This window comes from Pollachius pollachius (assembly GCF_949987615.1).
Source record: "Pollachius pollachius genome assembly, chromosome: 8".
In the NCBI taxonomy this organism is placed as follows: Eukaryota; Metazoa; Chordata; class Actinopteri; order Gadiformes; family Gadidae; genus Pollachius; species Pollachius pollachius.
Window position 1 is genome coordinate 16,472,448 of NC_136941.1, and position 12,992 is coordinate 16,485,439.

At 46.9% G+C, this 12,992-nt stretch overlaps 1 protein-coding gene across 1 annotated transcript in view; it reads left to right on the top strand.

Moving 5' to 3' along the window:
* Nucleotides 1–7,476, top strand: part of rbm38 (RNA binding motif protein 38) — an 11,983-nt gene extending 4,507 nt beyond the window's left edge. The window contains exon 4 of the mRNA XM_079741972.1: nt 5,995–7,476. Within this exon, the coding sequence (XP_079598098.1) occupies nt 5,995–6,379 (385 nt within the window). The 3' untranslated portion in view covers nt 6,380–7,476. The remainder of the gene's footprint in view (nt 1–5,994) is intronic.
* The last annotated feature ends 5,516 nt before the right edge of the window (nt 7,477–12,992 follow it).

Here is a 12,992-nt window from a genome sequence, read left to right on the forward strand (position 1 = left end):
TCATTTGAGGCAACAAGTAATTGGGTGGAACTGCTTTTCAAAACATACACACACAAACCCACACACATCTATCCTCCTCCACCTTCATTTTTCCTTATTTTGTCTCCCTCACTCACACACACACACACACACACACACACACACACACAGACATACACACACACACACAGACTGGTATTTTCTAAACACAGTGTGAGTCACTCTCTGATGCAGAGATGATGGCCACAGTAGCTAAAAGCCGGGAGTTACTGAATATAAAAACAATGTTGTGGCTGAGAGCCACCGGCCAGCTTCCTGCCCCCCCCCCCCCCCCCCCCCCCCCCAACTCCTCCCCCGAGTCACACACTCCATGAGCGGCAGGGAGGAGACAAAGAGGCCGTAATGAATCACCCCCCACCCGCCCACCCTGAACCAAACACAGCCCGTGATTCATTCCCACGGTTGTTGTGGGAGGGAGGGACACTGTACCGCCAGGCAGGCCTGCTGGGACTGGCTGGACACCATCGCAGCCCCCCCCCCCCCCATTGAGGAAGGGTCCCCTCTAGGTAGCGCCATGTTGTTTTAATGTTTCGGTTTTGGAGAGGTCGACTCCTATTCCTCACATTTTGATGTGGGTCTTGAGTAAGGTCTTTAGTCTGAGATGTGTATACGTAAAAACAAAGGTGCAACAGTGCACAAGCTGTGCTGCAGGATCAACAAAATCGAATTTGAGATAAACAGAACGCAACATTTTGAATGAATAGTAGATTGTTACAGTGTACTACACACGTTACACAACTGGGGTTTTTGTGTCTTCTTCGGCGCTGAAAAACACTTCCGGTGTGGTGGGCGTTATTGAAAAGCAAAAGCCCTTATAGATTTTTGTGCTGTTCTGCTGGATCTTGACGGCTCTCAACTTGCAGAAAGGCCCCATTAACAGCCCGGCCCCCTCTCCTCATCGTGGCTCACTGTGCTATTAATATTGCAGCCCTCAATTACTGAATGAGTGATGAGGGAATTGACGTTGACCCAGATGAGTCTGTTTGGCTTGATTGAATGTGTCCCGCATGGAGGCAGGGCTTTTAACACTGTTGGAGACCGTCCCACTTCACAGCTTCTTGCTATGAGCTTTGCTTCCACAACGAACGCCACCAACCACGAGCACCACAACCAGCACCACAACCAGCACCGCCGCCACCACCAGCACCACAATAACCCTGTAATTGTATCCAGTGCTTGGAACACACAGCGCCCTGCCTGTGTGTGTGTGTGTGTGTTGTGTAGAGAGCGGTCGTGTTGTGTACACAGTAGGATTTTCTGAGCCCTCGTTCTGAGGTCCTTTATAGAATGAGACCGTAGAAGACAAGTTACAATACTTATTGTTGTCTTAAAAAACAAAACAGGAGTATCAGAGGAAATTATTTAGCTCAACAAAATGGCTCTGGGACTGAAAGCACCCCGACTGTTTGTGTGTTTGTGTGTGTAAATGTGTCTGTGTGTGTGCGTTTGTGGGTGTCTAGTGGCACGTCTGAACCCTTGCACAGACCTGTGCATAATGAATGAGCTTCGGTTAAAAAACTGAAAATGTATTGTCCCCTGCTTGCATCTCTAGCTCGCTCGCTCTCTCTCTCTCTCTCTCTCTCTCTCTCTCTCTCTCTCTCAAAGGGCTCACATCTGGCAGACGCTCGCCCCGTCTGACAGCCAGACCTCCCGTGTAAACAACAAACAATGACATCCTCCGCTAAACTCAAACTGTCGCCGCTGTTTGCTTTGGAGTGGAGGCGTCTCTCGGCGCTCGTCTGGGGAGGTTGGCCGAGGCTAAAGAGCTACAGCACAGCAGGTGGTGGTGGTGGTGGTGGTGGTGGTGCTGGTGGTGGTGGTGGTGGTGAGGGGGGGAGGATGGTTTGCCATGGGGGAGGGGAGTTGACATTTCCTTAGCCATGCACCTCCCCCCACCCAGCACACACCTCCCCTACCCAAGTTGGCACACCCACATCACGAGACTCGTGCTGGACCTGAAAGGGGTCCATGTGGTCCATCCTCACATCGTGTCCTATATTCTCTGTCTCCCGCTCGCTCTCCCTTGCCCTTTCTCTTGCATGCTAATCGTTGTTGACTTCCCCTCCCACTCCAGTGTTGTTCTAGTCTCTCCCTCTCTATATCTCTCTCTGTCCCTCTCTCTCCCTCTATGTCTCGCTCTCGGTCTCGCTGTGTCTGGGGCTCCAGGTAAACGTTGTTCCCTGTGGGGTTAATCCCCCCTACCTAGGGATCCAATTAGCCAAAGCACTTCGGCCTAGTCCCTAGCTAACATGAGACCTATTTCAAAAAGACGGCTACCTCAAAAAGCTTTTTACTGCGCACTAAGTCCCAGTTGGCCGCTCGTGAGGATGACGATAATGTGCACGCCGACTCACATATATTTCAGCATTATACCTCGGATTATGTTAGAGAGCAGGACTTCATGTTGAAGATCCAAGCAGTGCGTGTTTGTCCGCCTCAGGTGACCCACCGTTTTATCACACACCCTCCCTCCACAGTGTGTGTGTTTTTGTGTTTGGGTTAACAAGTGTGTGTCTTGACAATTGTGTGTTTTTGCATGTATGTGTGTGTGTGCGCGTTCGTTTTTGTGTGTGTGTGTGTATATGTGTGCGTTAGTTCATGTGTGTTGGTGTGTTTGCATGTGTGTGTTTGTGTGTGTCTGGGACTGACTCAGCCCCCTTCCTCCCTCCTCAGTCTCATCCCTCATGAGGAACTATTAAAAGCCTGTGGGTCCTGCAGCCGGGCAGGAAGTGAAGGCTGATCCTTCACCTCTCTATCTCACTCCTCCTACTCTTCCTCTTCATCCTCCTCCCCTCGCTGTCGTCGTCGTCCTCCCTCTCCTCCTCCTCCTCCTCCACCTCACGGCCTCTCTCTCTCACGAGGAGCCCTGACATAGCCCTTCATCCCGGCTGTAAGAAAGAGAAAAAACATCTCTGGTTATCTCTTCTTCGTCTTCGTCTTCTTTTATCATCCTCCTACTCTGGAGCTTGGTCGGGCTGTGTGGTCTCTCTGCCAGCTGCTCAGAAGCAGGGATACGGCAGAGCAGAGGAGAGCCCACAAGAAGTAGGATGTTAGGGAGGGAGGGAGGGGGGAGAGGAGGGAGGGAGGGAGGGAAGGAGGGAGAGGGAGGGAGGGAGGGAGAGGGAGGAGAGGGAGGGAGGGCAGGAGAGGGAGGGAGAGGGAGGGGAGGGAGAGGGAGGAGAGGGAGAGGGAGGGAGAGGGAGGGCAGGGGAAGGAGGGAGAGGGAGGGAGGGGGGGAGGGAGAGGGAGGGGAGGGAGAGGGAGGGAGGGAGGGAGGGAGGGAGGGCAGGGGAAGGAGGGAGAGGGAGAGGGAGGGAGGGAGGGGGGGAGGGAGAGGGAGAGGGAGGGAGAAGGAGGGGAGGGAGGGAGGGAGGGAGGGCAGGACTCGGTGGAGGTTATTCTGCTCTCATGGTTCTGTTTGTGAGCACACGCCCACGCAGCTGTGCCAATTAACCCTGTCGTACCCGTCCCCCCCTCAACCACCCTCCACGCCCACGCACACACACACACACACACACACACCCTTAATTTGGGATATTATCCGAGTGAAATGTTCATTTTTGTCCATATATATGTGACGTGTATGCATATGCACAGATGTGTTTGTGTGCAGATGTGTGTGTGTGCCGTTGTCTCTATATGTGTGTGTGTGGGTGTGTGTGGGTGTGTTTCTGTGAAACGGTGTAAATGTGTTTGACAGCCTACGATGATGCCAGGCAGCGATGAGTGTGTGTGTGTGTGTGGTGGGTGGGGGTCTATGTTACTGAGTAGAGAGCCACAGCTCCCTCTCCTCCGATGCCACTGTCACATTGCATCAGTCAGCCCCCGGCAGCCATCCAGTGTGCGGGATACAGCACAGTAACGGCTCAGCCACTGAAATGACATTGCACTTCTGCTCTGCTCTGAGCGGATGTGACAATGATTGATTTGGTGGGAGAGGAAGAGGAGAAGAAGAAGAAAAGAAGGGAGAGTTAAGAGAGAAAGGAGCTGGTCGGGCCAGGACTCTGTGTGTGTGTGTGTGTGTGTGTGTGTTTATGTGTGTGTGTGTGTGTGTTTATGTGTGTGTATATGTGTGCATGTGTGGGTACGTGTGTGTGTGTGTGTGTGTGCGTGCGTGTGCGTATGTGTGTGTGTGTGTATGTGTGCGTGTGTGGGTACGTGTGTGTGTGTGTGCGTGCGTGTGCGTATGTGTGTGTGTGTGTTTATGTGTGTGTGTGTGTTTATGTGTGTGTGTATGTGTGCGTGTGTGGGTACGTGTGTGTGTGTGTGTGTGTGTGTGTGTGTGTGTGTGCTTATGTGTGTTTGTGTGTGATTTGTGTGTTGTGTATACAGCAGAGGAGGGTGCATACAGGCCCAGGCCCAGTGTTTGTTGTGTAACTACAGGTGATCTGAGCTTACCGTCTGTTTGGAGACAAGCAGCAGCCCCCCCTCTATCTTCACATCCCCTTTAACCACTGATCTCAAACACAGTGTTGTCATTGGCAAGGTTGCTGCTGTCGGAGTTATGTAAAACATAAGTGGTAGGCGCCCATGCTGGCCATCTCACTGTTTACATGTACTCTCATGTTATGGAGTCCATGCTGTACTGTATCCTCGTATAGAAGTGATGTTCTCAAATCTGATGGCAGACAAGCTCAAATCTGGCTGAACCGGCACTTCACTTTCTTTCACTTCGTATTTGTTTTGACCAAAAACACGGCTTGAGGCTGAGATCTTTAAGCATGTTATTGGCAAAAACAAACTTGGAAAGCAAAATTCAATTGTAAAAATGTGTCCGTCAAGCTTTCAAATCAACTCTGTGTAGACTGGCCACTATATAATAAACATTAAATTCCCCTTTTGGAAGCTTTATCCACTCACGCAAATTACTTTTCCCCCATATAATATCTCAATGTCAATGTATTAAAACAGGAAACAGGGCGTAACTCCAGAGGTTCTGTTTCAACATGATAGGACTGCTGGATCACAGATTTACCCTGGTGTGATTTGTGCTGAACAGCCAGATGTAACCGAGTCAGTGCAGGTTAAGTAGACAGCCGTTAGCTATGAGCCAATAGGGGATGACGGTGGCATCTCATATCGGTTATGGCTGGCAGACCCACAAAATGCATAACCATGCTTCATTCATTGTGACAGGTATGTGCGTGGGTTTGTGTGTGGTGTGTGTGTGTGTGTATGTGTCTATGTGTGAGTGTGTATGCGTCTGTATGTGTGTGTGTGTGTGTGTGTGTGTGCGTATGCGTGTGCGTGTGTGTGTGTGTGTGTGTATGTGTGTTGATGTATATGAATGTGTGTGTGTGCATGTGTATGCTAGATTGCTAACATCAACCTGTCATAACATATCTCGTGATTGTCCTAGTAGGCTGGAATAACCAACCAATAATATCATCGACAACACCATTGGGGCGTCCCCACACATCCCATCCAGAATACTTCAACGTTTATTATTTTGATAAAACCAAACCACCTACTTGGAATTGAACATGAATGGAATCAAACTTAAACAGAGTCTTTGTATGTTTGTATGGCCGTCCTTTGATTTTCTCGCAATCTGATCGACTTCACGCTTGGCGGTTGTATCGACGAGGACCCATGGAAGTGAAGGGTGAAGTTGTTTGGATGAGTGGTTCTCCAAAAGCTGCAAACAGCGATAACGAAGGCCAGGCCATCGACCCATTTCGTACGGGCGCGTTTCGACCAGGCACCGCAATAGTAATGATAATAACAAATAACGGGGGTGAAGCGTCGTGGCGAGGATGTTCTACATATCCTGGGGTTCCTCAGCCTGCTGATTCGCCTCCTTGATCAATGTGTCACCCCTGGCTCCTTAATGACATTCATCTCAGTGAAAGTCACTGTGGATCAAAGCGCATGCTGACCAGTAAATCACGATCCCTGACACCTCCATTATGTGATGACCTCTGTAACCTTCTGCTCTCCCCCCCCCCCCCTCAGGCTGGCCCAGCAGTACGTGTACCCCCAGGCCGTGCTCCAGCCGGGCCTGGTCCTGCAGCCCCAGCTCAGCAGCCCCCCGCCCGCACTGGCCTCCCACTACCTGGACTACAGCTCCATGTACAGCCACTACGCCGGCCTGGCCGGGGGGGGCCTGGAGCAGTACCCCTACGCCCCCTCGCCCTCCGCCGGGTACCTGGGCTACAGCTTCTCCCCGGCCGCCGCCGCCTCTGCCCCGGGACACGCCATCAGCCCGCCCATCCACGCGCACCCTCCTCTTCCTCCTCCTCCTCCTCCTCCTCCTCCTCCTCAGCTGGCCCCGCTGGTCGGTGGGCCGCCCGCCTCCTACCTCCACTACCCTCTCCTCCAGCCCGACCGCATGCAGTGACCTTCCAGCGCGTGATCAGTGGCTGATTGGTGGCCTGAGGGGGGCGGGGTTATGGTGGAGCCACTGTTGCACTATGAACCTGTGACATCATCAGGGTGGAGCGTCGGGAGGGGAGGAGTTTGTTGACATGTCAAAGGGCTCACGGACAGCACATATTTCGTCTTTTTTGGTGTACTTTGGTGTTATTTGGTGAGGAGAGGTATCCGCACAAAAGAAGAGCTGTTTCGAAGTGGGGGTGGGAGAAGGTAAAACAAAACGTATAATCTGCATAAGAGAGACATTTGAGACATTTTTTCTTTCATGTGTTGGATGAGAAAGGCATCCAGTGGACATGTTGTGAGGGCAGTTCCTCCAGAGCCACTGGGCCGGGGCCGTCCTGAGAACTGTCCCACTTCCAGAGCCCCCCTCTGCAGGAACACATTATGTTGGCCTTAGAAAACCTCACATCTTAAAACTGTTGTGCTCTCCTCTTTGTTCGTGTTTAGCGTTTTTACTACTGCAGAAAGCAAAAACAATAATATTTAGACTCCATTTTGTTGAATGTCCTGTTGCTAGTTGGTGTTTTTATCTACTGCTGGTAAGTTCTTATACGATGATAATCAGAGTTTGACTAAATATGCAATTAGGGCGATACAGAGATGACCAGGGGAACGGTAGTCTACACTGACTGTAACAAACTCTTTTATACTGCTTAACTGGAGAGAGCAAAATGAACAATTAAAACCCAAATCCATTCCTCGCATCACATTTTCAGACTGTTTTTAAACCTGTAAATCTTTGTACAACAGCACAGTCATGTGTTGTAATGCTACTTAAAATGCACATTTGTAAAAAAACAACAACAAAAAAACAGCAAAGGTCCTAGTATTTGTGACTGTGCGCGAAGATTAGCACAACCAACTCTGTATGGTGGGGGTGTAAGAAAGAACAGGAGGGACGGAAGGACACTCGCCGTGTGCTGCAGTGTCAGGACCCGGTTGTCCACTCTCTCTCATTGTGTCTGTCATCCCATTGTTCTTAACCAGCTGCAGAGTGAACACAGAGGAGGCAGCGATGGCACTCGGCTCCGTCCGTACAGTCGCTCCTCCAGCTACAAACAAGCCATACAGCTAATAAATACAAGAGATATGCAAAATATCTGATCCATTTGTGGGTTCCTTTTTTACCTTAAAAATGATGGATGATTACCTTGCTTGAATGGGAGTTGAATTGACATTCAGGGCATTTAATCTCACTTGGTGGTCAAGTCTGTGTGAACACACCGGTATCAAAAGCTGTTTTACTCTGCACTGGCCTGTGCCTCAGCCTGGACCCAGACCCAACTCGTCCAACAGCAGAGGCTATGGGCATCGTGTGCGGACTAAACCAAAAATAGGTGTAGTTTGGACGTTGTATGTATACAACTTGGGTTCCTTTCTACCAAGCGACTTGAAATGTATTGATGACACTGCTGACACTCAATGTGAAGAAAACCATATTCATGTATCATAATATCAGCCTTTTTTTATGTGATTTAAAATAGGTAAGTGCTATATAATGACCATATACATACAAACATATATACGTGTATATATATGACATGTAGGCTAATATTTTTATAATAGCCTATATTTGGTAATACACCATTCAGCTATCGTTGCTCAATTGTAAATAGTTACTAAAACACTAGAGATATGTGTAGATTAGGGTTCAGCCTCTGCCCAGAGCCTTTTTCTTTCGTTTTGCCTTTATCTGACACGAAAACAAAGGAAATGTATCCACACCAAAAGGTGCGAAACGTCGAAAGCCCAATACTGCCTCCTGGCTGCTATGCACACATAGCAAATACATTAGAAGTAACCATTACTCGACAGCAGACTTGAAGCATTCGTTATATAAATACATATTGTTAAATAGATAATGGTATTGACGTGCCTCGCCCTCTAATGTGTTTCTCCTTAATATTCTTCATCCCTGTTATGTGTGTCTGCTCGAATGCGATTTAAAGCGTTCTCTACAGGTGACCCACATTGTGTCGTGGTCTTCAGTCTCGGGCTTCTACCGCCACCATGTGGAAAAAATTATGTGAATGCAGGATAGTAGCACGATTTTATTTATGTTTAAATTCCCTGACCAGGCAAATACTTGTTTTATTTGAATGATGCAATTTAAGGCCGTTTATACATCTAATAAGCATCAAAACAAGTCATAAGATTCAATTGTCTTCAAAATACGAACCAATGTTCTTTTTTTGCGTTCTTTCTGATACAAGGTTCTATTTGGGAGGTATTAAAAAGGCATTTGCCAAGGTCAGCACTCTCGAACCAATTGCTTCGTAGATTTCTGGGTTTGCTGAGGTAAGAAAACTCCCCAGATGATCAATAGACCAACTAATCGAATGCAACTGACTTCAACTTGATTTTATCAAATCTAGAGTTCCAAAATAACTTGGCAAAAGGGGTTGTGGACCCCCGGCAAAATATCCTAAAATGTTTTTTTTGTAGTCTGTAGGATGTGGAATACAACCTAGGGATCCTTTCCTTGGATATCATTTTTTAATCGATGATCTTGAACGTAGTATTGGAAGTACCAACAATCAAGTATATTAAGTATATTAACACCCCTTTGCCAATACGTGTTACATAACACACTATTTTTTTTAGATTATAGGGTTTATTCCTCCAAACAAAATATAAAGTTTTGTGTCAATCTGTTTGACAGTTATTGGAACATCCAACACTATTGCAGTATATACCAGTCGTGATAACCCTAAACTTTATGAAAACAATACCCTTTTAATAACAAATCTCTCAATAACAAAATATCTGATTTATTTTAAATTCTTAAAATCAATGGATGGAAATTTAAGTCCATCCTCTGGGATGGATTTTTTGCATAGTTTAATACCGAATCCTGTCCTGCCCTTCAAGGCAAATATATATATTTTTATACATAACCTTTTATTATATATACACCACTCCATCTTATATACATACACAGGTAAATGTTATTAACACTGTTTTAAAAAGTTGGAGAATGTGAAATTGAGACTTTCTGTACGATATGATGATATGGCAAATAACTATGACAAATAAAATGTTAATAAGAATTACTACAAGTAATTAAACTAACATAAGTCGCGCATAATTCCCCTGGAAGTCTAAAGAAAACAAGTTTAAATTGATTTAGTATTATTATTTTCCATTATTTTCTTAAAGTAGCCGTACTGCATTCTGTTGCCACTTCTCATTGGACGCTTACAATTGATAACGTATGTGAAGGAGCTTCACATACGATGCATAGCTTGTCTGGCTGACATTCCCAGCTGTGCTCTAGAATTCTCCATGCCATCTTTACACTCCTATTGGAGCCGCGTCTTCAGCATGGCCAGGGGTCAATCTGTCTCTCAGTCCTCCCTCATCTATAGAGGGATATGTCATGGCCATTCTTGGCGTCGCCTACAGAGAGCTAAAAATGGGCCCGTCAATTTATTTGCGTTATTTAAGGATACAATGTTGAAGCTCTTTGATGTCATCATGAATGACATGATACCCGCCTCGAACTTCGTCATTCGTCACTTGAATGGACGTTATTAGTGGGGTCCGTCTCTTGCTTGGTAATGTTACATTATTTACATTTTACAGAAGGCAAATGGAATGGTGCAACGTGTGCATCATGTTATAATAGAAACAGTTCCTCAACAAAATTTGAAGGTTTGAAGGTTTCACTGTAAGAGAAAAATATTCGTAAAATGCTAATTTGATAAATAATATTGTGGGGGGACGTGCGACGTCTGGCCTGCAGGGGGAGTATGGACAGGTTGGGAGCGCACGGGATTGGCGGGGGGGATTGAACCTGGTGGTGAGCAGGTGTCTGCACTCAGGTCAATCAGTACTTATGTGCCTGCTTTCTGTTATAGTGGAAACGAGACCCAGGAGCGAACGGACCACGGAGGTCCGGAGCGAGCGAGTGACACTGACCAAGATCCACCGTGAGACGGCTCTAAATGTTCTTTGGTTACAGTAAGTAGCAAACTTACTGTAACAAATAAACCGATCTCCTGCGGAGAGAACGACAACCCCGCCTGCTCTCATTCCTCGAACCTGCTACAAATATATTTCATATATTAATTTGTATTATGATGCTGGTGGAAAGGGGTCTCTTGGAGCGTGGGACGTCTCATGAATTCTAGAGAATAAATAAACCAGCTCACAAGAGGGATGAGTTGAAATATTCAGCACATGTTAACACTACCTTTAGGACCGGTGTCACGTGTCACAACACACCTGATTTCACCATTCATGGCCCACTTGCTGTTACCAGCTACTTCTTATCAATAGAAGGGCCATCAAGTGTAAAGAAAATGTTTTAATAGAATAGTTTCAACATTTTCCCTGAACATATTCTGGGAATTTCTCAGGCACGCTCTTACATTGCTACTGTAGAACTCAAACATTTTGAGCAAAGATAGAGTAAAGAGTGTTCATATCTGGGTTTCATTCAGGAAAAACAAGGTGCTGTTACCAAAGTGTCAGGGTATCCCTGTTCACTGTGATCATCAACCGTTCCTCCCAGAGCACGTTAAGACATGTCTGGAGTTTTCCAAGGCTTTATGTCCTAGTAGCGCTTTAACCAAGAGTGCTAGAGGGGGGGAACTCGTCCGGCCTGATTAACCAGCCAGGCATCAGACAAACCCTCAAGTCCATCAGAAGGAGATTCTGGTCGACAGCTACGTCCTCAGATGTCCACTCGTTCCCCCCTACGCTGTCCGCTTCCTACTCTCACATGACCATGGTCCCAGATCTCAGTGAATCTACCAGTTTACCCTCATCAGAGGGTAACACCAGTATTTTAGTGTCTGGTTCTCAAAGGCGGGCTCTTCTCAGGAGGAAGCCTGTCTTATGTTGCAACACGTGTACCGTCTCCATGGGTTACCAAAGACTTTTGTTATCCTGTTTTGTCTGTTCAGTTAAGATGGCCTGACAATGTGGAAAACAGCCTCTAGTCCTCCTTTAATGACAAGTCACCCTTTGAGTGTCAGATGCAAGCACACCTTGAACTCCCACTTCCCTGCTGAAAGCAAGCTTACAATCTGCCTGCTACACCGCAAGCCTTCGGCCTATTCAAGCCCAGAAATGGCAAATTTTGGTTCTCTGCTTTTGGGTCCATCCTGAACATTTCTTAAACACTGGGTCGTGGAAACAGTTTAGCAGGCTTGCAGAGATGGATGGGCCAGCATCACTTAAAGGGGACATATTATACCACCAGGTGTGAGTGTGATAAGCCTTACAAGCCATTGAGATGAGCAACGTTTACTTCAGTCCACTGGGTAGGCTGGTAGACTGATCTATCCAGCACAGATCTAGGTAGACACGCCCACAGATCTCCCCTCAGCCCGCCTCCTCTCTCCCCTCAGCCCGCCTCCTCTCTCCCCTCAGCCCGCCTCCTCTCTCCCCTCAGCCCGCCTCCTCTCTCCCCTCAGCCCGCCTCCTGTCTCACCCTCAGCCCGCCTGACACTTACAGTCAGTAGACAGTAATTCCGGATTAATATTAATTATAAATTAATTATAAGTTCATTATTTTCATACTTCTCTTTTGTCAAGAGCAAAGAGAGCAAGAGCATCAATTAGATAATTAATCTGATTGGCTGTTTCTTTTTAACAATGTAAGGACGCGCTCATATTGGGAAATCAATCACTGCCCTGACTTGTTATGATCTAAAATTCCCAACCCCTAGTGTCCGTTTCTGGGTTGGTTTCAGCGAAAGATAGGCCACACTTATCTTCATCAAGAAACTGAAATGTGACCTCGCAAGATCAGAACGGTCACCAAAGGCTAGGCCCCTTTGGTGCATTCAAACTAAATGTATATGGATTTCTTCTAGGATACGATCTGTTTAATGATGGACCTACTGAGATAAGCAGCAGTGATGCACTGAGGCTGTAACGTTCTCCCCCAGCCATGTCCATTGTATCCGTCACAAACTCTGAGACCATTTCCTTCAGCTCTTCTTCAGAAAGCGTTACAGGAAATAATAGAAACAAGAAATAATCAACTATCTGGAAAATACAGGCAGAGAGCTAATCCTAACTCAGAAAATATCAATAGCACAACTAGTGCTCATAAGCAAAGCTCACTAATGAGACCAAGTAACCCTATTATGCCTTAGTGAGCACAGTGCGACATTCACGTTCCCGCCCCTCTGTTCTGTCAATTACTTGGGCGGTTCTCTCTAGGTCTGTTACGTGTGATGGAACCGGTCCCAGGTAAAAGAACCATGGTTGAGCAGTTGGAAAAAGTTGCCTGAGCCCAAAACAAGGATCTCTCATTCACTGCGTCACTGCTGGCAAAACCCATAATGCAACAGTGAGAAACGTTTGGGGAGAAAGTATAAAAACACAGTTGAAGTTACAGCATTGAATTGAACTTAATTGGAGGGCAATACCATTGAAGATTATAACAAGCAAGCAATCAAACAATACTTTTGGAGTGCTAAACGTTGATTTTTTACAGCCCTATTTGGCCAACCTATTGTAAGTGTGGTGGAAGCCACTGTTGTAGGAGCAGACTTACCCAAATGAGCTCAGCCAGCTGTCTGTCAGGCACCTGGTACTTCTTTGTTGGGTCGGAGAGG